The sequence below is a fragment of the Sus scrofa genome, chromosome 5 (assembly GCF_054392235.1).
Source record: "Sus scrofa isolate SSC_HxYL_T2T_F1_AM1 chromosome 5, Sscrofa_HxYL_maternal_Yorkshire_Landrace_v2.0, whole genome shotgun sequence".
Taxonomy (NCBI): Eukaryota; Metazoa; Chordata; class Mammalia; order Artiodactyla; family Suidae; genus Sus; species Sus scrofa.
This window is the reverse complement of record NC_139387.1, coordinates 97,420,323-97,446,173: the sequence shown is the minus strand read 5'-3', so window position 1 is coordinate 97,446,173 and position 25,851 is coordinate 97,420,323. Positions and strand designations below refer to the sequence as shown.

At 38.0% G+C, this 25,851-nt stretch overlaps 1 protein-coding gene across 5 annotated transcripts in view; it reads right to left on the bottom strand.

Annotated features, from left to right (window-relative positions):
- Positions 1-25,851, bottom strand: part of EEA1 (early endosome antigen 1) — a 124,795-nt gene that overhangs the window by 85,496 nt on the left and 13,448 nt on the right. For 4 of the 5 annotated variants that reach the window (XR_014804407.1, XM_084957600.1, XM_084957601.1 and 1 more), the window contains exon 2: positions 2,715-2,807. Coding sequence is in view for 4 of the 5 variants with exons in the window: in XM_084957600.1 (XP_084813726.1) it covers positions 2,715-2,807 (93 nt within the window). In the remaining variant the exon portion in view is untranslated. The remainder of the gene's footprint in view (positions 1-2,714; positions 2,808-25,851) is intronic. The other variant, XM_084957602.1, reaches the window with a different exon arrangement.

The following is a 25,851-nucleotide window of genomic DNA, read 5'->3' as shown; positions in this document are numbered from 1 at the left end:
TAAGAAAAGACTGCTCTCCCTCGCCAAAGGAGCATGAAAATGAAGGACTGGTAATATGCTGATCATCAGTGAGTGCTTTTGGTGGACACTAAGGATAGAAGCCAGATTAGAAAGGAAGAGAGAGAACGAAGACATTTGCTTCTGCAACACCATATACTAAATGGTCTGAACAACAGTCCTCATGAGAACGACGAAATGATTAAGATATCACTTACTACACTGTTATGTTATAGTATGTATTTGTTACAGAATGAATGTCCACGAACCATCAAAATTCCTATGTTGAAACCTTAACCTCCAACGTGATGAGGCCTCTGGGAAATGATTAGGTTATAAGGATTGAGCCTTCATGAATGAGATTAGTACACTCATAACAGAGCCTCCAGAGAGCTCTCTCACCCCTACTGCCCTATGAGGCAACAACCTATAAATCAGGAAGCAAGCCTCCATCACACACAGAATCGGCCAGATTCTTGATGCCGAACATCCCAGCCTCCAGAACTGTGAGAGGGAAAGGTTTGTTGTTTAAGCCTCTCAGTATTTTTGTTACAATAGCATCTACTAAGATACTATTACATACACACACACACACACACACACACACACACACACACATATATAGTATAATAATAAACAAAATTTGATGCAAATGAGCACCAAAGCAAAGTATTGCTTCATTTCTATTTCTTAAAATTCTGGAGACCATGATATTTCAAATTCCATTTAGATGGCTGCTAAGGGCACAAAGTTAAAACCTAGAGTTTCTTCAAAGTGGGAAGCCAGCCTCAGGGTAAAAGGAAACAACCTAGAGAAGGACTGCGAGAAAAAGAGATTAAGCGAGGTAGGGAGAGAGTGATTGAAAACCTAACACGTCGACACTGCAGCACTGGCCATACGGAAAAAACAACACCACCTAAGAATTCATATCACCAACAGCCCTCAGTTGGAGTAGCAGTGGGAGTTTACACTAGTGGGTAATATGAGGAATTTCAAGCACCGAACTTAATGCAAGGGACTGCCAGGTTAGTGGCACATCTGCAGCAGTATTTGTATGCTGATAAGACTAATCCGTGGCATAGGTAAAAACCAAAGTCACTGGAGGCAGAGAGGGTAAGCTGAGAATGTGAGAGAGAATGGATTCCAGAGTACAAGAGAAAGGACTGGACTGTGATAGGAAAAGAGACCTGTCTTTCACGTACCAAAGTAAAAAAGAAAACAGAAGTGCAAGTATAGTTTTAGTGATAAAATGAAAGCCTGCATCTAATGGTTTTTTGTTTCCTCAGTAGTATAGAAGGTGACCAAGAAAAGGTGGGGAAAAGGTAGACACATGGAAGATTTGAGAATAGAGAGAGTACAGTTATCACAATGGGTAGAAAAGGGACCCCAATGAGAAAATATAGCAGGATTATGAGGCACTGCTCACCCAATGAAGACTTTTTTGGTCTGAGTGGGGTCAACAATTATTACTAAATTCCTTTCCAGGCTCACACCTGATGAGTACTTGAGCTCATCAGATTACGAACACAGTTGAGAAGGTTTCCTTCAAGATATTTCCTTAAACTTGCTCTTAATAAAGTTCAAGTCTCACTCTCATAGTCGTATTAGATCTTATTATGGTGAATATACATGAAGACAGATGGCCAGAAAGAGACAAAAGAGAGAGATGAGTGGAGAGAGAGACCTATCCAGAAACACAGACATATTGGACTCACCAATCAAGAAGCCGAGAAGACTAGGAAAAAGGGGACTGAGTAGGCAGCACGGCTGAGCCGGGAAAGGTACAACAGACTAAAACTGTCAGAGCAAAAATGTGAGCGTGTCGCTCTCTCGGGGGTAGTATTATGGGTGATTTTTATGTTCTTCTCCAGTCTTATCTCCTTTTTCTATAATGAGCATATGCTATTTGTTAAAAATGACAATAATAAAGCAACTTTCTTTTTTAGACTTATTTACTTTCTCCATTAATTTTTTTCTTTTTTCTTTTTTTGTTTTTAGGGCCAGCATACAGAGGTTCCCAGGCTAGAGGTCAAATTGGAGCTACAGCTGCTGGCCTACACCACAGCCACAGCAACACAGATCCGAGCTGTGTCTGTGACCTACACCACAGCTCACAGCAATGCTGGATCTTTAATCCACTGAGCGAAGCCAGGGATCGAACCAGTAACCTCATGGTTCCTAGTCGGATTCGTTTCTGCTGCACTGCAATGGGAACTCCTCCATTAATTTTTTTAATTCAATGAAACTTATTACATTTATAGATGTACAACCATCATCACAACCTAAATCTCACTAATTTTTAATAACCTATCAAAGAAAAAAGTTCTTACAAAGTCATATACAAAGATAAATAATTTATAGATTTTATAGCTAATTTTTCATTAGCTTAGTAGTTCATGACAGTAGAAACACATGAATAGACACTATTTAACTGGTAATTCTTTACCAACAGATTTTTACATCTTCATTAAGTATAGATAACTTTAACACTAAAGACGAATTGGCAATATTTTTCAGCCTTAATATACACTTCCTCAGTCTCACCACTAGGCACTAGTATCCATCTACAAGTGAGATTCAAAAGTTGCATTCCAATTTGTAAGAAAGATTTTCGAAAATTTTTCTTACAGAAGTTTAAATTGCCAATTGTTACTCCAAATATTTGCTATTTTCCTTAGGTAATACTGAGTTTTGTTGCCATGTTATTACTTTCATACCTCTGAGGAGCTTTCATTATTGACATCCACTGTGTTTATAGGAGCTGCTGATGAATCTAAATCAGAACCTTGAGAGCCAACTCTCCCAGGAGTCTGAAACATAAGCACAAGAGGGAAAAAAATCAAAGTAAATATCAACAATATATTGATAAATTATTTAATAACATATATTTTGTACATAGTGCTTTATCATCTTCACCTCACTTTCACAGAATATCTTATTTAATCAGAATAACATTTCTGAGAGGCAGGGAAAATGTTACCGCTAGAGAAAACAAACTCAAAAGCAGCTAAAGGACTTCTCAAGATTACACTGTTAACAAAAAATCAAAAAGAAGCAGAACTAAAGCGCTGAATTTCTAATTATTCTTCCATAGCTCTCCACTACACCAACTAAACTATGATTTGAGCAGAGGTAAAAGATCAACACAGGCTGCATTACCTAGTTACCCATCCATCAACTACCATTTTACACTGAGAAATTTCTAATACTAAAAATAAGTAGACTTCTCCAAATTGAATGATCCACATTTCTGTCACATTTTCTCAAAATACAACTCTCAAAAACCTTCTAAACTTACCCAGAGTATGTCTTTATTGTATTCATTTAACACAATGAAATTCTGAAATTTTAACTATTATATCAGCTACCCTCCTACAAAAAACAAAGCAAAATTCTTCCCTAAAATGATATACTTGAGACATGAATTTTTTTTTTTTTTTTTTTTTTTGTCTTTCGTCTTTTGAGGGCCACACCTATGGCATACGGAGATTCCCAGCATAGGGGTCTAATTGGAGCTGCAGCTGCCAGCCTACACCATAGCCACAGCAACGCCAGATCACATCTGTGATCTACACCATAGCTCACGGCAACACCAGATCCTTAACCCACTGAGCGAAGCCAGGGATCGAACCCGCAACCTCATGGTTCCTAGTTGAATTCGATTCCACTGCACCACAATGGGAACTCCAGAGACATGAATTTATAAATAAATAAAAGCCAGCTATCTGGATTTGATGATAGGCTTATGCGTGTAGGAAAAAAAAAAGTTGTTAAATGGTAAAAAAAAAAAAAAAAAAAGTTAAAGAGCCTTTAATTGTACACTTAATATAGAGAATTGTATAAAATCAGAAATTCATTTTTGACTCATCCACATTTCACAATGGATTTTAAAACTAGTGCCTCCATCCCCAAAAGACTAGAAACAAAGCTGTTCCTCCCAAGAACTGTACTTTCCCCATTTCTGTATACCATGTTTTTCCAGAATCCAGGGGCTTTTCACCTGAGATTTACCTTGTCAGAGATGGAGCAATTCACACAAATATCTACATAATCCTATTATTATCACCAAACTTACCCTTCCTCAAAACTTGCCTAAAATAATTCTAGTAAGCAGACCTAAGTAAGCTCAAGAAGCATGGGGAATAAAAAAACGATTTGATGTGCATATTTTAAACATATTCCCCCTGACTGTTGCTAAATTGTCTAAGAACTTTCTTCTGTTCTTAGGCCACTGAAACCCCATTACGTCAATGAGAAGTGCAGTTACAGAAAGTAATACACACACACATAGAAAGGTATTAAACTGGAAATGTGGAATGGGGTAGAGGATATCAAACACTAAAATATGCCATGGGAAAGAGAGAGGGTCCACAACCCTAGTCAAGATAGCACTTGCAGTTAGCCCAGGAACTAAACTGCTTCAACTCCAATCAAAGATCAATAGCAAAAGATACATGCACCCTTATGTTCAGAGCAGCACTACTCATGGTAGCCAAGACATGGAAACAACCTAAATACCCATCAACAGATGCACGGATAAAGAAGATGTGGTATGTGTACGTATATATACAAACATATACATACACACAATGGAATATCAGCCATTAAAAAGAATGAAATGATGCCATTTACAGCAACATGGATGGACCTAGAGATTATCATACTAAGCAAAGTCAGAAAGAGAAAGACAAATACCACATATCACCTTTTTTTTCGCTTTTTAGGGCCACACATGCAGCATATGAAGTTTCCAGGCTAGGGGGTCAAACCAGAGGTATAGCTGCCAGCCTACACCACAGCCACAGCAAGATGGGATCCAAAACCCACTGAGCAAGGCCAGGGATTGAATCCACATCCTCATGGATATTAGCCAGATTTGTTTTCCACTGCATCACAATGGGAACTCCCTGATATCACTTATGTGTGGAATCTAAAATATGGCACAAGTAAAATATCTATGAAAAAGAAACAGACTCACAGACATAGAGAAAAGACTTGTGGTTGCCAAGGGGGAGGTAGGTGGGAGAGGGAAGGATTAGAAGTTTGGGGATTAACAGATACAAACTACTATATATAGAATGGATAAACAAGGTCCTACTGATAGTGCAAGGAACTATATTCAATATCCTTTGATAAACCATAATGGAAAAAGAATATGAAGAAGACTACATATAAATGAATCTCTTTCCTGTATAGCAGAAATTAACACAACATTGCAAATCAACTATACTTCAATAAAATTTTTTTAAAGATCAACAGCAGATTTAAAAATTTTTAAACATTAAAAAGGCAGAATCAGAGTTCCCGTTGTGGTGCAGCAGAAACAAATCCGACTAGGAACCATGAGGCTGCAGGTTCAATCCCTGGCCTTGCTCAGTGGGTTGGAGATCTGGCATTGCCGTGAGCTGTGGTGTAGGTCGCAGCAGACATGGCTCGGATCCCTTGTTGCTGTGGCTGTGGTGTAGGCCAGCAGCTACAGCTCTGATTGGACCCCTAGCCTGGGAACCTCCATATGCCATGCGTGCGGCCCTGAAAAGACAGAAAAAAAAAAAAAAAAAAAGGGCAGAATCATGCTCAAACATGAGTATCTCAGTAGACAAAAAATAAAACAGAAACACACAGAGTATAGAGTTTGGGGACCTAAAGCAGGTAGAGGCAAGAAAGTTCTTATGGGATAACAGGAACCAAAACACCCTACACAGAGTAGATAACAAGAAGCCAGGCCAGAGTTCTAGCTCTGGCTCAGCCTAATCTCCGTGAGGATGCTGGATTGATCCCTAGCCTTGCTCAGTGGGTTAAGGATCTGGCATTGCTGCAAGCTGCAGCATAGGTCATAGATGCTGTGTGTCCATTTTCGCAGTTTGATCAAAACTTTTCCAGGCAGGGATAAATAGGCATTCCACACAAAGCATTATTTACAAAAGTGAAAAATTATGGGAGAGGGTTCAAGACAGTGGCATAAAAAGATCCTGAACTCACCTCCTCCCACAGATACAACAAATGGGACAGTTTCCCAGAAAGGGACCTGAAAACTGAATGAAGAAAATTTAACAAAGAGTGAAATATAAGAACAGCATTGAAATCAGTAGGAGAGGCAAAGATACAAAAACCACACCCCAGCTGCAGAATCCACAATGGGGAAAGACTACAAAGGTGCCAGATCTTTTCCTTGAGGAGTGAAAGATTTGAGCCCCACATCAGGCACCCCAGCCCCTAGATCTCACATGAGAGAGATGAAGCCCCAAAAGCTGGTTTTGAAAACTAATGGGGAATACGCCAAGGAAAACTATAGAACTATAAGGAATGTAAAACCTGCTCTTAAAGGACTGACACACAGACTGACTGGGCCCAATGCCGGTGCAAAAACACCAAAATGAAAAGTACATGTCCCATAGCTGAAGGAGACCCACCTACTCTCTTAAAGCAGGTGCTAGAAAGACTAGAACCAATTGGGATGCTCCCTAGGGCCTGAGTTACTGGGAGGAGCCATTTATGTGATGTCATGCTACCTTTCTAATACTGGTACTGGTGAACACTATCTCAGAATTCTCCATCCAACCTATTAGCACCAGTTAGCACACCCCACTGTGACAGCACTGTCCAACTCTGGACTGCTGCTGGGCCTCATAGCTAGCCAAGCAACAGCACCCCCACCAGTACTCCACAGCAGCTGTGGACCCACCACTGCATGCAGCCCACACAGGAGACACCTCATGAACACCTGGCTCTAGTGGCCAGGCAGGATTGTGCTTCTGAGCCTCACAGGACATCTCCTAAATAAGGTCACTACTTCAAGACTGGGAGAGACTGCTGATATATCTAATACATAGAAACAAACAAAAAAGAATTAAGCAAAATGAGGAGAGAGAGAAAGATATTCCAATAGAAAGAGTAAAACAAAACACCCCCAAAAAAACAAACTAAACAAAATGGAGATAGGCACTCTACCTGATAAAAATTTCAAAGTAATGGTCATAAAGATGCAACCAAAAAGTGAACAGAGCGAGAACTTCAACAAAGAGATAGAAAATATATGAAGGTACCAAACAGAAGCTATAACTGAGCTGAAAATATGCCAGAGGGGTTCAACAGAAAACTAGATGAGGTAGAACATATCAGCCAGTGGGAAGATAAAACAATGGAACTCAGAACAGGAAAATGAAAAAATATCTAAAAAGTGAAGACACCTTAACGGACTTCTAGGGCAGCATCAAGCAGAATAGCACTTGCAATATAGAAATGCCAGAAAGAGAAGAGAGAAAGGGACATAAAACTTATCTGGAGAAATAGCTGCTAAAAACATCCTTAATTGACGGAAGGAAACAGACATCCAGTAATAGGAAGCACAAAGAGTTCCAAGTAAGACGAACCTATAATTAAAATGGCAAAAGTAAAGGATAAAGAGAGAATCCTAAAAGCAACAAGAGAAAAACAAATTGTTACATACAAGGGAAACCCTCTAAGACTACAGCAGATTTTTCAGCAGAACCTTCATAGACTAGAAGAGAGTGGCATTCTCATATTCAAAGTGCTGAAAGAGGAGTTCCCGTCGTGGCGCAGTGGTTAACGAATCTGACTAGGAACCATGAGGTTGCGGGTTCGATCCCTGGCCTTGCTCAGTGGGTTAACAATCCGGCGTTGCCGTGAGCTGTGGTGTAGGTTGCAGACGCGGCTCGGATCCCGCGTTGCTGTGGCTCTGGCATAGGCTGGCAGCTACAGCTCCGATTAGACCCCTAGCCTGGGAACCTCCATATGCCGCGGGAGCGGCCCAAGAAATAGCAAAAAGACAAAAACAAAACAAAACAAAAAAAAAAAAAAAAAAAAAACAAAGTGCTGAAAGAAAAAAAACTTCCAAGAATCATCTATCCAGCAAAGCTATCATTCAGAAATGAAGGAGAGATCAAGAGTTTCCCTGATGAGCAAAATCTAAAGACATTCATCACCACTAAACCAGCCCATAAGAAATATTAGAGATTTATTTAAGCTGAAAAGAAATGACACTAAATGATAAAAAGAAAACATATGAAAATAAAAAAAAATCTCACTGCTAAATCTAAATATATAATAAAGGTAGACAATCAATCGCTTATAAAGCAAGCATGAAGGTTAAAGATAAAAGCACTAAATATAACTAAAATGACAATAATTAGTTACAGGATGCATAGAATAGAAAGTAGTAAAACGTGTTATCAAAAGAATAAAACATGAGGAGGGAGTAAAAAGATAAAACCTTTGGAATGAGTTCTAATTTAAGTTGCCATCAACTTAAAACAGGCTACTACTTACATAGAACGCCATAGGTGAATCTCACAGTAACCACAAGGAAAAAATCTTATAAATATACAAAAGAAAATGAAAAGGGAATCTAAACAACACTTTAAGAAATAATAACACAAAAGAAAAAAGAGAAAAGATGAAGAGGAACCACAAAAAAACAGCCAGAAAACAATTAACAAAATGGCAATAACTACATATCTTTCAATAATTACATTAAATGTAAACAGACTAAATTTAACAGTCTTACCTCAAGAAACAAGAAATCCCCAATAAACAATCTAACCTGACACCAGAAAGAACTAAAAAAAAAAGAAAAAACAAAGCCCAAAATTGGTAGAAGGAAATAATAAGGATCATAGCAGAAATAAACACTTTTAAAAAAAAAGAAAGAAAGAAAAAAGAAAAGATCAATGAAAGAGCTGGTTCTTTGAAAAGATAAACAAAACTGGCAAACCTTTAGCTAGACTCACCAAGAAAGAAAAAAAAAAAAAAAAAAAGAGGATTCAAATAAAATCAGAGATGAAAGAGATGTTACAACTGACACCACAGAAATACCAAGGATCATAAGAGACTAGCATGATAACTATATGCCAACAAATTGGATAACCTAAAAGAAATTGATGAATTTCTAGAAACACACAATCTTCCAAGACTGAATCATGAAGAAATAGAAATTCTGAGTAGAGCAATTACTAGGTAAGAAGATCAAAATAATAATCAAAAATCTCCCAACAAAATGAAGCCCAGCAACAGATAGCTTCACTGGCAAATTCTACAAAACATTCAAAGATTTAATACCTACCCCTTCTCAAATTCTTCCAAAAAACTGAAAATCCAGGAAGCCTTCCAAGCACATTCTATGAAGCCAGCATTAACCTGATGTCAGAACCAGATATGGAGACCACAAAAAAAGAAAATTACAGGCCAATCAATATCCTTGAACATAGATGCAAAAAATCCTCAACAAAATATTAGCAAACTGAATCCAACAATACATTCAAAGGAGTATACACACATCAAGTGGTATTTATTCCATGGTTGCAAAGATGGTTCAACATCCACAAATCAATCAATATGATACATCACATTAACAAAATGAAGGATAAAAAATATGTGGTCATCTCAAGAGATGCAGAAAAAGCATGTGACAAAAATTCAACAACAGTTTATGATAAAAACTCAACAAAGTGTGTATAGAGGAAGCACACTTCAAAATAATAAAGGCAATATATGACAAGCCCACAGCTAATATCACACTAAACAATGAAAAGCTAAAAGCTTTTCCTCTAAGATCAGGAAACAAGACAAGGATGACAACTAGTGTCAGTTTTATTCAACATAGCATTGGCTGCCCTAGTCAAAGCAATTAGGCAAAAAAAAAAGGGGGGGGTGGAGTGGGGATAAAAGGCAACCAAATCAGAATGGAAAAGTAAAACCATCACTACCTGCAGATAACATGATACTATACATAGAAAATGCTGAAGACTACACATACACATACACACACACAGCACTAATAAATATAATAAATGAATTCAATGAAGTCACAGGGTACAAAATGAACATACAGAAATTTGTGACATTTCTACACCAATAATTAGCCATCAGAAGGAAAAATTAAGAAAACAATCTCATGTATGACTGCATCGAAAAGAATAAAATACCTATGAATAAAATCATAAGATACTGATGAACAGTGAAAATCGTAAGATACTGATGAACAAAACTGTACATGAAAATTTACAGTGAAAATCATAAGATACTGATGAACAGTGAAAATATTCACTGTACAGTGAAAATCATAAGATACTGATGAATAAAATTGAAGACAAAAATGGAACTGAATATATAGTCTGTGTTAACAGATTAGAAAAATTAATATTGTTAAAATGTCCATAATACCCACAGCAACCTACAGATTCAGCGCAATCCCTATCAAAATTCCAATGGCATATTTCACAGAACTAGAACAAATAATTCTAAAATGTCTCTGGAACCACAAAAGACCCCAAATAGTCAAAATAATCTGAAGAAGGAAAAAAAAAAGCTAGAAGTATCATGCTCTCTAATTTCAAACTATACTACAAGGCTAAGTAATCACAACAGTATGGTACGGGCATAAAAACAGACACACAGATCAATGAAACAGGACTGAGAGCCTAGAAATGTAAACCTACATCTATATGGACAATTAATTTATGACAAAGGGGCAAAGAACAGACTATAAAGAAAAGATAGTCTCTTCAATAATAATGCTGGGGGGGAAAGAACAGCCACAGGCAAAAGAATAAAACAATTAACTCAAAATGGGTTAAAAACTTGAATATAAGGAGTTCCCTAATGGCATTGTGACTGCTATCACTCTGGGTACAGCTATGGCCCAGGTTCAATCCCTGGCCTGAGAGCTTCTCCACACGGTGGGCAGGGCCCCTGGCCCCAAAAGAGGCTTAACTTAAAACGTGAAACTATGAAATTTCTAGAAGAAAATTTCACTAACATCAGTCTTAGCAATGTTTTTATGGATGGATCTGCCTCCCAAAGTAAGGGAAAGAAAAGCAAAATTAAACAAACGAGACTATATCAAACTAAAAAGATTTGGTACAGCAAAGGAAATCATCATCAAAACAAAATAGCAACCTACTGAATGGGAGAAGGTATTTGCAAATCATTATCTCCAAGAAGTGAGTAATAATCAAAATATACAAAACATACAACCCAATAACAACAAAAAAACAAATTAAAGAATGAACAGAAGATTTGAACAGACATTTTTCCAAAGACAAGACACAGATGGCCAACAGGCACATGAAAGAATGTTTAATATCATTAATTATCAGAGAAAATGGAAATCAAAACCACAATGAGGTATCACCTCACATTTGTCAGAAAGACAAGAAATGACAAATGTTTGAAAGGGTATAAAGAAAAAGGAATCCAAAAACTGGTGGTGGAACTATAATTTGGTATAGCCACTATGAAAAACGGAGTGGAGAAATTAAGACAGAACTACCAGCCATATGACCCAGCTATTCCACTTCTGGGTATTTATCTGAAAAACACAAAAACTCTAATTCAAAAAGATATATGCTGGAGTTCCCATCATGGCTCAGGGGTTAAAGAGCCCAACTAGTATCCATGAGGATGCAGGTTGATCCCTGGCCTCACTTAGTGGGTTAAGGATCCAGGACTGTCATTAGCTGTGGCATAGGCCAGCAGCTCCAGCTCCGATTCAGCCCCTAGCCTGGGAACCTCCATACACCGTGGGTGCAGCCCTAAAAAAGACAAAAGACTGGAGTTTCTGTTGTGGCTCAGCGGTTTAACAAACCCAACTAGCATCCATGAGGACTCAGGTTCAATCCCTGGCCTCGCTCAGTGGGTTAAGGATCTGGCATTGCCGTGAGCTGTGGTGTAGACCACAGACGTGGCTCAGATCTGCTGTTACTGTGGCTCTGGTGTAGGCTGGCAGCTACAGCTCCAATTAGATCCCTAGACCTGGAACCTCCATATGCCACAGGTGTGGCCCTAAAAAGACAAAAAAAAAAAAAAAAAAAAAAGACAAAAAAAAAAGGATATGTGCTCTCCTATATTCATTATATTCATCACAGCATTGTTTACAACAGCCAAAATAGGAAAACAACTGAAGTGTCCATCAATGGATGAACAGATAAAGAAGACGTGGGGTGCGTGTGCATGCGCATGCACACACGCACACACACACACACAATGGAATACTATTAAGCCATAAAAAATGAAATTCTGCCATTTGTGACAACATGGATGGACTCTGACGGTATTATGCTAAGTGAACTAAGTCAGACAGAGAAGTACAAATACCATGTGATTTTGCTGATATGTAGAATCTAGAAAAACGAAACAAATGAACATATAAAATAAAAACAAATTCAGAGATTCAGAGAACAGATTAGTGGTTACCAAAGGGAAAGGGGGGTGGAGGGTGAGCGAAATGGTGAAGGGGTCAACTGTATGGTGATGGGCAACAATTAGACTTATGATGGTGATGACTTTCTTGTACACAGATGTCGAATTCTAATGCTATACACCTGAAGCCTATGTAATAAAAAGTTTTTATGGCCACATCCATGGCATATGGAAGTTCCCGAGCCAGGGACTGAATCCAAGCTGCAGCTGTAACCTACACCACAGCTATAGCAATGCCAGATCCTTTAACCTGCTGCACTGGGCCAAGGATAGAACCCGTGCCTCCACAGCAACCCAAGTTGCCACAGTCTGATTCTTAACCAACTGCACCGCTGCAGAAACTTCTAATAAAAAAAATTTAAGTGAAAAGTTATAAGCAACTATATTCAAAACAAAGAATAGCTTAATGAAATTGTGACATACCCTCTCAACAAACTCGACAATTAAAAATGAGAAGGGTGAAGGCTATGTAGAAAAATAATGCTTCTGGTAAAATGTTGAATTTGTAAGAGAGGCAAAGTACAAAGTTTAGATATACTGTGACTTCAATTATTTAAAGCCATAAACACAGGGATTCGAAGGTAACAGAAGACTGATGTGTTTTATGTCAGTGCTATTTTTGTTGCTGTTACTATTTTTCACCTATGTTACTGAAAGGATAAAATTTGCGTTGATGATTTAGTTAACCACTTACCCAACTCCTCTCAAAAAATTTTGTTAGTGTGGTGCTATTTTTTTTAATATTCAGATTTTTTAAAATTAAAAAATACTTGGGGAGTTCCTGTACGGCTCAACAGGTTAAGGATCCAACATTGTCACTGCTGTGGCTCTGGTTACAGCTGTGGCACAGGTTCAGTCCCTGGCCCAGGAACTTGCGCATGCCATGGATGAAGCCAAAAAAAAAAAAAACATTTGGCCTCACAAAAAGATCCAAATGATTACCGTTACCAAACATCTACCCTTAGTGCTTAGTGGCATCAGCCAAAAAGATCAAAATTTGAAAAGATGGGGAAAAAAGTTTATAGGGTATTCAGAGTATTTATTTCAACCAATTAAGAACAGGTATCTGCAATATATTTGGCTACCCTAGGTTGGTGATAATTAAAAACACATTCCTACTACCAAAAATCATAAGATCAACATAAAGCAGCATTAATCTCTGCAAAAACGACTTTCAAAAAATCATATACAAGTTTTTGAAGAGAACAGCACTTCACTGGGGTAAAAAAGCTATTGTTTACTGCATGCAATATCTTGAAAGGTAGTATCACTCTTGCAGAAGTTTTAACAACACTAAGTTTCTTTGAAAAGCATATTTGATTTCTTTCAGACTAGCTGTTTATTGAATACAATTTAATAATCTCCTTGTGAGAATCACAACTGCACTCCTGTAATCCAAAGCAACCAATAGCTATATATTCCAATTAAGACTGAAAATCTAAATCTAAGCAAAGAAAAACAGAATCAAAACAAACATCTAGTTGTATATAGGAAACAACTATTTTATAGATGAATAACAAAAAGTTTTATATTATCTGGTGATACACTGAGTCAGAGCTTCCCAACTGTCAACATACTCTCCCCACTTCTCAACAGATTAAGCAGGAGATGAAGCAGAAAGAGAGCAAGAATTTCATTGATAAAACTCAGTTTTCCAACCTAATTGCTACTAAAAATAAAGAACTTCATTGCTAAATATTTCCTATCTTCAAAGCACTAAAACTGACTAGAAGGATAACCTGTCTGCACATAGAAGAGATAAATGCTTAATAAGCAAATGCACAACCCATACCACTCTAGCTAAAACCAGACTGGAAACAAAGCAAGCCTGCAAAAGCTAAATTAATAGTAGATTAATTGACAGAAAACAGTGAGTTGACTAGAAATAAATTACTGCTTTTATAAAAATCTTTGAAAAAATTGCTGTTGGATACTAAATACACCTTATATTAAGCAAAATTATTTCTAAAACTGGGAAGGATACAGGCATTAGAAAGTAAATGACATACAACCTCAAAGCCTTGGAGACTTATAAGACTTCTGCAAGAATTTCTTTTAAAATGTAACCTTCAGCACTGATTTTGTCACTCTATATCACCCTCTGCCCACCATAAAAAGCAATAAGGAAAATTTTCACAGATTCAGAAAGTTTGAAAAGCCATCTACCATAGTCAGACCTTAAGAAGGGTGCTTTAAATACATACCTGATACTTATACTTCAAATGGATAATCAAAGATTTCTTAGGACCCTAACTACCTCTTTCCTATTACTAAAAGCTAAGAACTTAGTACATACAGATGAACTGAGAAGGTATATTTGCAAGACAATTTTTTTATTTTGGAGAAAGCACTCTAGGGCTTCCCAAGGAGTTTACTGTACACTATTAGGTGATCTAATTTACTCCCTTAATTTTAATTACCCCCTAGTGCAGGCAAAAACAAAATTCTAAATCTAATCCAGATCGCTGCTGAACTTCAAATTCACATTTTTCTGTCCTGCTCTCTCTACCAGAGTACCATGAAAGCACACCAAAGTCATTCGATTCAAAACCAAATTCACATTTTCTCACAAACCTTGAATCCATCTTCATTCTTTACCTGAAATTACACACCCATCTTGCCTAAATCCTAAGCAATTCTAACACTTCTCTTCCTTAACCTTCACAACCAATCACCAAAGTTAATTCAGTCACCCACACAAATTTTGAATCCATCCTTCCTCCATCTCTTTTGCCATAACTCCATTCAAGGTGTCATCATCTCTCACCTGAACTATAAAAGAGAGATTTAATTTAGCTCTGTGTCTCTAGACTACATTTCCAGCCGCTTTCTGATTTCCCAAAGCACCTCAAATGAATCATATCCAAAACCAACCTTTTACCATCCCACGAAAAAGTTTCCTTTTCTTCCTGTATTCTCTAACTTATTAATAACAATTCTTACTGATTTAAAAATCTCAGCTAAAACCTAACTCAACTCAAATTGACATTTGTACACCAATGTTCACAGCAGCATTATTCGCAATAGCTAAAAGGGGAGTTCCCGTCGTATGTAGTGGTTGATGAATCCGACTAGGAACCATGAGGTTGCAGGTTCGATCCCTGCCCTTGCTCAGTGGGTTAAGGATCCGGCGTTGCTGTGAGCTGTGGTGTAGGTCGCAGATGCGGCTCAGATCCTGCGTTGCTGTGGCTCTGGTGTAGGCTGGCGGCTACAGCTCCGAATAGACCCCTAGCCTGGGAACCTCCATGTGCCTCGGGAGCGGTCCTAGAAATGCAAAAAGACAAAAAAAAAAAAAAAAAAAAAAAAAAAAAAAAAAAAGCTGAAAGGTGGAAACAACCCAAATGTCCACTGGGGGATGTAATTGATAAATAAAATATGGTATATACATACAACAGAATATTATTCAACCTTAGCCTTTCAAAAGAAGGAAATTTTAATATATGCTACAACATGGATGAACCTAGGAAGCATTATGCTAAGGGAAATAAGCCAGACACAAAAGGACCAATATGTATGACTCCACTAATGTGAGTACCTAGAATAATCAAATTCGGAGAGATAGAAATTAAAATAATGGTTACAAGAGGTTAGGTGTAGGGGGAGTAAAGAGTTGTTGTTTAATGGTACAGAGTTCCAATTTTGGAATAATAAAAACATTTCAGAAGATAGTTACGACATGAAAGTACTTAATACCACTAAATTGTATACTTTAAAAGGACAAAAATGCTTGGAGTTCTCGTTGTGGCTGAGTGGGTTAAGAACCCAAAGAGTAACCAAGAGGATGCGGGTTTGATCCCAGGCCTTACTCAGAGGGTTAAGCATCCTGCCCCGCAGCAGCAAATCCCATCGTGCAAGCACTTTTCAGGTCTCTGCTTGTATCTTACTTGCTACGGTGCTGTCAGCCAAGGCAAGTCTCGCAGCCAGCCCAGGGCCCTTGTGGAAGAGGATTACACAGGAGAATCACAAGGACATTAAAACGTAAGTGTGATTCATTGACAGGCATTACTGTAACAATCGACCACCACTTTCGTCTTCCTTGTGTTATGAGTATCACAAGAAAAGCAGAGAAGTATAAATAAGAGATATAATAAAGGACAGAAAGACTTCTTATCTAAGGAAAGGTTTTATGATGTCATTTAAGTTGAAAGACTGATTTCATCAGCAGTTGCAAACTGTTGATTTTCTCAGTTTTTATTTCTCCTGCATCTATTAACTGACATTTTTCAGTATCAGCCAGGGCTATTTGGCTGCCATGAATTTCAGTGTATACCGGATGGGCAGGATAAATGCTTAACTCCTTTCCTTTAATTACAAATTTTCAGAATAAGTTTTGATAAACTAGTGATCAATGAAGCCATTTGTCTTTTGACTTTTTCTTTCCTTGAGAAAAGAGCAATTCATGGATTTTTAAAATATATTTCATGAACTCATGGGTTTATTTATATTTAGTGGGTTTCAGTGAGTTGAAGTCAGTGTGATTTTTTGGATGTGCAAGTTGTCCCAGCTTTAGCTAGTGGAAGTGCCTTCAGAGTGACTTTTGTCATTTTGACAGTACCCTCTTAGTGTTTGATAGCCCCCTTGCTTTGTGGCACAACATATCCCAGGTTCACCTAGTAAAACTTCTAGATAGAAATCACCCATTTCTCCAAAATAGCCCTGGTCCTATTTAAATACCAACGTCTTGGGTACTCAAGTACTCAGGTATTCATTGCTTCTGTGTAGTCATTACTTTTAAGCCTTTAAGATAAGGGATATATGCATACACACACACACACACGTACAGACAGACAGATTTTAAAAAAGCAAAACAAAATGTAGGTTCAAACTTAAGATTATAAAATTTGATGTTCCCGTTGTGGCTCAGTGAAAACGAATCCAACTAGTGTTCGTGAGGACGCAGGTTTGCTCTCTGTCTGGCCTTGCTCAGTGTGTTAAGGATCTGGCGTTGCTGTGAGCTGCGGTATATGTTGCAGACGCAGCTCGGAACCTGTGTTACTGTGGCACAGGGCTGGCAGCTACAGCTCCGATTACACCCCTAGCCTGGGAACTTGCATATGCTACGAGTATGGCCCTAAACAACAAACAAAAAAAGATTTCTTTTCCTTCTTTGAGTTTACATTTTTAAATTTTATACTGAATATCTTGGTTCTTAACAGTAACATAATTATTTGTTTAAACTACACATAAAATGGCTTTAAAGTAACAATACTAATATTACTGCTAACATGATTACTGAATGGGAGGTCCCTGGTGGCTAAACAGGTTAAGGATCCAGTATTGTCACTGCTGTGGCTTGGTTCACTGCCAAGGCTCAGGTTTGATCCCTGGCCCTGGAACTTCCGCATGCTGTGAGTGAGGCCATGGAAAAAAAAAAAAAAAATTACTGAATGAGTTTTTTGTTTGTTTTCTGGGGTTTTTTTTTTTGGCTTTTTAGGGCTGCACCCGAAGCATATATAGACTCCCAAGCTAGGGGTCCAATCAGAGCTACAGCTGCCCGCCTAGGCCACGGCCACAGCAACGCCAGATCCTTAACCCCCTGAGCCAGGCCAGGGATCAAACCCACAACCTCATGGCTCCTAGTCGGATTCGCTTCCGCTGCACCATGACGAAACTCCCTACTTTTTTTTTTTAAAGCAGTTCTTTTTGTCCTTATACTATAGCTCACTAAGGCTATATAGTATAAAACACACTATATTCTTAAAACACTTGAAATAATTATCTTCTCTGTGTGGCTATACCACTGACTTGAGATTCAGTTAGGTTTAAAAATTTTATTAAAAATTTAAAAATTGGAGTTCCTGTTGCGGCACAGCAGAAACGAATCCCACTAGGAACCATGAGGTTGTGGTTCAATCCCTGGCCTCTCTCACTGGGTTACAGATCTGGCACTGCCGTGTGAGCTGCGGTGTAGGTCGCAGATGCAGCTCGGATCCTGTGTTGCTGGGGCTGTGGTGTAGGCTGGCAGCTATAGCTCCGGTTGGACCCCTAGTCTGGGAATTTCCATATGCCATGGGTGTGGCCCTAAAGAGAGAAAAAAAAAAAAAAATTTCTTAAATTGTTGGAAACTTTTCTGCTATGCTATAAGCCCAGGCTAACCTTAGACACATATGACCCAACGAATACAATCAGCAATCCTCATGAGACTACATTAGACTATCTTCCCGATCAAACCAACAGATAACACCAGCTACATTAGTGACCCCAAGAGAAACTGGCAGAACCATTCAGCTTTGCCTAGTCCAAACTGTTATCTACGGAATCTAGAGCAAAGAAAACGGTGGTGGTTTTAAGCCAAAGCCAAAGTTTGGGAATAGTTTATTATGCAGTAGACACAATTAGATACCGTAGATATAATGTAGTATCGTCTCCACAAAAAAGAAAAGGACACTTTCTGAGGATGGGAGCCCTATAAAATTGAGGTATTCATCAAATTTCCTAGTGAGAACACAATAAATACATTCACCCGTGTTTAACTAACACAACAGTCTTCATACATTAAAAAGAATTAATGTAACTACTCCAAGATCTACATTATTCTATTTTCCATAGTTTCTTTTTTAACTTTCTAAGTCAAACAGAGACTAAAAGACTAAATGACAATTGCCAATCTGGTTTTCAGAGTATTTGAGAAAAATTGAGTTTTTTTTTTTTTTTTTTTTTTACTTTGACAATATTAACTGGTAGAAAGGGTATCAGAAAACCAACACTCTCAAACAGTGTTTGTGAGAATGAAACCAAACACCAAAAAATGTACATATTCTCTGACTCATTGCTAGGAAATTACTCAGCGATCAAATTCATTAAAGGGCCACTTGCCTATGTACACAAGCATGTTCACTGCAGTGTTGATTATGAGCAAAGCTGGAAACAAACTAAATTACTTCAATTGAAAAATGATTAAATTTTAATAATCATATAATAAAACTTAACATAGTTATTAAAAATAAACAAGCAAAAGAGGCAATTCTGAAAGTGCTAATGCTGAAAGCTCTCCAAACTATATTAAGTGGGGGGAAAAAAGACAAACCCAAATGAAGAGTATGATCATACTGTATAATGTTAGTGGCTACATGCATTTAAAAAATCGTGGGAAAATACATTAGAAACAATTAGTAATGATTACTGGGGAAGGACCTTCTACTTTTCATTTTATAACTTCTGTACTCCTAATCCTTAACTCCTGTCAGCTTCAAACTTCATATACAATTTGTCTCTTGTCCTTTACTGCTTGCCCCCAATCTTTAACCTTGAAAATGGTCAATAGTACTTTTCATTCTAAGCACTATTACAACTCTTAACACCTTTAAACTTGTCTTAACAATTCATTTTTGCTAATTACTTTTTTTCCTGTCTTGAGTTCCTTCTCATTTCTCTACCTTCTTCTTAAAAACTGAATATATCCAGATCTATATCAAGTCCTGGTGTAGAAGGCTTGCTCAGACTTTTGCAATATGACCTTGACCTACCATGGAACTCCATAGATACTTTTGTATCCATCATAAAACCATATACAATTGTAAGCTTCTTTACAAATATACCACATTTAACCCTAACTCATTTATACCAGTTTTCGACTGAAAACAATTCCCTTGTTTTTTGAAATGTGAGCAATTCCACCTAACCTAGAGCCATCTACAACTTTAATGAGCATGTTAATGAGTCACTCATGTTGTTAAATTATTAATGCTGAATTGAGTGCAATCCCTATTCAATTGATCTTTGTTAAGTGGCTTTTTTTCTTTTCTTTTTTCTTTTTTTTTTTTTTTTTTTTTTGTCTTTGAACAGCTGCACCCACAGCATATGGAAATTCCCAGGCTAGGGGTCGAATGGGAGCTGCAGCTGCTGGTCTACACCACAGCAAAACCAAATCTAAGCTGCACCTGCAAACTACACTGCAGCTTATGGCAACACTGGATCCTTCATCCACTGAGTGAGGAGAGGAATTGAACCCACGTCCTCATGGACACTAGCTGGGTCTAAGCCACAATGGGAACTCCTATCTTTGGAAGTGGCTTCTAGGAGGCTATATCCTCCTCCCCCAGGCCCATACCTGATTCCAGCCCTCTCCAAAATTTCTCAAGTTGCCAGCACACAATATACTTCTGCATCCTAAGTCTTTCCTGCCTAACTTAATGACATACGATCAATACATATAATATATACAATACAGTATGCAGAGAAGGGGGTAAGAAGCATATACTTTCCTAAATGCAATTAGCTCTTATTTCCAGCAGGGCCTATCAAGTGTTCCAAAAACAAAAGTACATCTAAATCTAGGAAGAACGGTTCCAAAGATAGTAGCTGGAATCACATACCTGCATTCAACCTTCAGTTTACCCACTTGGCTTTGTAAATTAAACTCTGTAAGCCCCAAATTCCCATTTGTAAAATGGAATTAATAATGTCAGCCTCAAAGAACTGTTGTAATGATTAAGTGAAATAGTATGCCTAAAATGTTTAAATCAATGTCTGGCATTTGGTAGATATACATTGAGTAAACACCTATATTATGATTAAGTCCACCTCTCCCAAAAGAAAAGACCTAGAACAAAGTTTAAAAGCTGAAAAATATCGAAGAAATCATGTTCCAAATGTAACACACCACAGATAAAGAAATGAAGCCCTAGAAAGTCTAACTGGCTTACCTGACATTACCATGCTATCTAATGAAAGAGGTGCAATTAAAATTTAGGTTTCTCAAATCCTAATTCAGTATTCTTTCTACTATCTCAAGTGTTTCTTGTCCATCTCTCTGATACTAAGTAAGACACTTAATTTTCTAATCTCAACTTCCTCAATGACAAACTACAGGAACAGGACCAGATCATGGGTCCTTCTAGCTCCAAAATTCTCATTCTATGGTTCATGCAGGCCCTCAAGTGGCTGACTTAACACGCCCTCAGAAATAAAACCAAATATATTTCCAATCTCTACCTATGCTTAGTTTTCTTATGGATGCTTTCAAAACTCTCAAAGTGACTAGTTACATGGAAGTAATTTACCTGTACAGCACAGGGAACTATAATCAATATTTCGTAATAAGAGAAAAGATTTTGAAAAAGTATGCAAATATATATATAACAATCATTGTGGTATACATCTGAAACTAACACAATATTGTAAATCAACAATATGTCAATAAAAAAAGAAATTTAAATTTTCTTAAAAAGAAAGTAACTGACCTCTCAAAGCAGTTAAGTCAGTAAAAAAAAAAAAGCAACCAAGTCAATAAGAGACTGAGACTATCAAAATTATAAATAAGTTACTACTAACTTGACTTTTACACATCATGCAACTATCTCAATAATAAGGAAAAGTCTTTAATAGCTAATATTTTTACATAGCTAACATATAACTAAACACCTAATATCTAATTAAAACTGATCTCTACATGTTAAGCACGTTTAGAGTATCAAGTGTCTTGATTCAGTAATATGGATAGGAAGACACAAAAATATATCAAAATAAGAATTTAGTTCTAAAAGATGCCTTTTTTTCTTTTTTTTTTTTTTTTTAAATTTTAGGGGCTTGCCCATTTGTCAAGACTGACTGACCCATGCTCAGATGCTGTTCACAAGGAACCCTTCTCCACCTGGGTCTTCAAATTCTCATCTGAATATTTGCACAAGCTGCAGCTCCACCGGGGGCCCATGGGCTAGGCTTCAGGATTCGCTGCAGGAACCCTACTACTGTTGGGAGGAGGCAAGGGGGAGGAGAGCCGACACATAGGCGCCCATCCCTCCTGGATACCACTTTTCATTTTTTAAATATTAAAATCACTTGAGAAAACTGGCAAAGGTGCTAATAATAAAATTTCCTAAACAGAGAATCTGTGAGCCATGCTCAAAAAAAAAAAAAAAAAAAATCACAGAATGTTCTTGAAGACCTACTATGTAATACTTCAAAATCTAACAAAAGTTCTAATCTACTGGCTACGGATTCCTGTTATTAAAGGTATTTAGAATATCAGTTTCAAAAAGTAAAACACAAAATTCACAAAATTAAAATCCATCCTGAATATTATCATCTTTTATGATGCAAAACTCCCTGAGAAAGACTATCCCAATAGCAGATGACTCAATTCAGGTTCCCAAGGAAACAGACTTTGAGGCTGAAATCTGCAAGCAAAACAGGTGGTTTATTAGGGAATGCTCTTAAGCACACCTGTGCCAGCACAGGGACAGCAGGACTGGACCAAGGGAGACATTAAACAGTACTGATCAATAACAGTTACAACAGCAGCCTCAGCTAATCCTACCAAGAGTCCTGAAACTAGAATGGCCCTTCATATTAGTCTCTGATCAAGGCAAGAGGATGATTCTTTATATCCCCCACATCAATCAGTAATGAAGTGCAGGCTGTTCTGAAGGGGATACAAACTTGGGTGAGACAGTCATGACTCCAAACAACTAAGAGAATGTGTCACCATACTGAAGGGAAATCTATATCCCACACCAAAGCATCCACTACAGTGACTTCACCTTACCTGCATTTGATATACCCATAAAGAGCTATAGAGGGGCTCAGCAATAACAAACCCAACTAGTATCCATGAGGATGTGGGTTCAATCCTGGCCTCGCTCAGTGGGTTGAGGATCCAGCATTGCCGTGAACTGTGGTGTAGGTTGCAGATGAGGCTCAGATCTGGTGTTGGTGTGGCTGTGGCGTAGGCCAGCAGCTACAGCTCTGGTTTTACCCCTAGCCTGGGAACTTCCATATGCCACAGGTGCAGCCCAAAAGAGACAAAAAAAAAAAAAAAAAAAAAAGCTATTCACTGGGAAGAGGCGGGTGGGGAAGGGAACTCAGTAGAAAAGGAGACCTACTATATTCTGGAGCCTACTATGTGGCAGGTGCAGTGACAGCCACCTTACATGAGCTATCAAATGTTATCACTGAATCCTTGCTTCCTGAAGACACTGTCTTTTCTCAGCAAAGATGCAAGGGAACAGGGTAAATGGTATAACAATCTGTTACGTAACACTTAAAGTGCTACGCTGGGGTTGCAAATAATCTGCAGACTCAAAATTCCAGTATTTCCATGATTTTCAAAACTAACACTTTTACCCTAAAAAGCACTTCAGAAATCACCCAGCAGTGCCTTCACTGAATGGATAAGTAAAGTGAAGCCAAAAGAATCTCATAATTTGCCTAAGACCATCCTGATAGCAGAATTTAGAACCTGAACTCAAGTCTTTTGATACCAAATTTGGTGATTTCTCTACTTGCTCCAGTGCCTTTCTACTCAAAAACTTAACAAAAACAAAATAACCCTGAGGCATGAATCTTATTGTACGCTTGGAATACCAATTTCTCCTACATGATCTGCACTTTCAAAATCATGTGCATTAGAACACTGAGTTTTATACTACTGAAATGTCAACTAAGTGGTCTGTTAAAGAAAACAGGGTATCCTGCTATTAACAATAATCATACCTAACATATAATCTTCAGGACAGGCACAACATCAGGATCTTTATTATACTTTATCATTTAGTGATCACAACAATCCTTTGAATAAAGTCAAAAGGAGAGTTACCATTTAGCCAAAGGGGGAATATAAGGTTAAAGCAACTAAATAAGTTGTTAGCTAAGAATACACATGTAATAATGCACAGAGCTGGGATTCCACCTAACTACAAAGAGCACAGCATCCACTATGCTACAAGTCTTACGCTTCTTCTCAACTTTCCTTTTCTGAATTTTTCAGATTTTCATGGCATACGTGACTTATTTTCATAACACTGATTCTTTATTTTTAAATATTTTTTATTTTTAAAATTAAATCATTAAGATATTTGGAAGTTACAAACAGATATAAGGTTATATCAGAAAAATAAATGTCTTACAGAACAAAATAAGTCCACACCTCCTTATCAGAGACCTAACTCAATATTGATATACCACTTATCAGCCCCCCACAAGAGTGCATTTTGGTGTAGCACTAGCACTATAAAGATAGGAATTCTTTTTTTTTTTTTTATGGCCGCACTAGTGGCATAGGAAAGTTCCCAGGCCAGACTGAATCAGAGCTACACCACAGCCACTGCAATACTAGATCCTAGCTGCGTCTCTGACCTATACCGCAGATCACAGCCACACTGGATCCTTAACCAGCTGAGCGAGGCCAGGGATGAACTCGCTTCCTCATGGATACTAGTGGGCTCATTATCGCTGAGCCATGACAGGAACTCCTACAAAGATAGGATTTCTTAAAACATTTTCAAAATATTATTTAGCTAATAAAGTCCAAATAAAGAATAACTGAGACCCCGGAAAAACTTTTATATTAGCATGCTTATATAACACTTAACCACAGTCTAATATTAAAAATTGAGATGAGGGAAAGTGTGGTTTTTTATTAAATTTCATCTACTGTTATGGTCATGCAATACTTAAAAAGAGGTCTATGCAACTAAGTAACTCATGTTATTGTATTAAGTATGTCAATCAACCATAGTGCACGCAATGGCCATGGATCCAACCTCAAGTAATCTACATACCATAGCCCATGTTGAGAATACAGTCCAAGATAGCCAGGTTATATGACCCCATGTCTATTGCCAACTGACCAGATGTGATCACCTGGACCCAACAGTAGACATTCACAACCAATAAAATGGCTCAGTGGCAAGACAAAGAAACCCCAATGAGAAGAATGACCTACTGTTGAGTTCCATGCTTAGACCTATGAACTGCAAATTATGAAGAGAAATGACTCATTAGCCACACAAACTGGCACTCAACAGATACACAGTGCAGCAAGATAAGGCAAGAGTAAAGTGAGAGTATAGAAGGGACTCGACCAAATCAAAGTTACAACCCAGCTAAAGTTTCAAAAGACCATAGACACCGAGTATGCAGAAGTTATGATGGAAAAAACTAGAATGGAGGGTAAGCAAATTAGGTAGAACCAAATTAACCTAATCAGAACTATATTCACTATTTCAGAGCTATGGCAAAGCTTACTTTTAAAAGGACAATCTGCAAAAGATGTGTTTCATGGCAGCACCATTCCTAGAAGGAATCCTGGCATCATATGACCCCACTCCACTCCCAATCTCAGTTAACTAAATCAGCAGTAGACCCCTGACCCAGAGGAAGCAACTCCATTATTGACCAGCCAGGGACCTACACATGACCTGATGAGAAAAGATGAGGATATTTTAGATTCTTCTCTCGGGATTTGGAAATTGAGACATCAAGCCAGTCAGCTATGCAAAGGTAAGGTGAAAAGCAAGTACCATCATGTGGTCATATGGCCATTTGGGGTCTTGAGCATCATGAGCCATGCAGCAACGAGGAGGATGTACACAGAGGTGGCAGAAACAAAACGCCAGCATGAAAATGTGTGAGAGGAGTCCCGGTTGCGGTGCAATGGAAACAAATCCAACTAGTAACCATGAGGATGCGGGTTTGATCCCCGGCCTCGCTCAGCGGGCAGGGGATCCAGCATTGCCATGAGCTGTGATGCAGGCTGACAGCTGGAGCTCCAATTTCACCCTCGCCTGGGAACATCCACATGCCATGGGTGCGGCCATGAAAAGCAGAAATCAATCAATCAGTAAAAAAAAATTTTAAAAAAAGAAAATTGGGTGAAACAGAAAAGAACACTGCCTCTGTCCCTGACACCATCCTAAG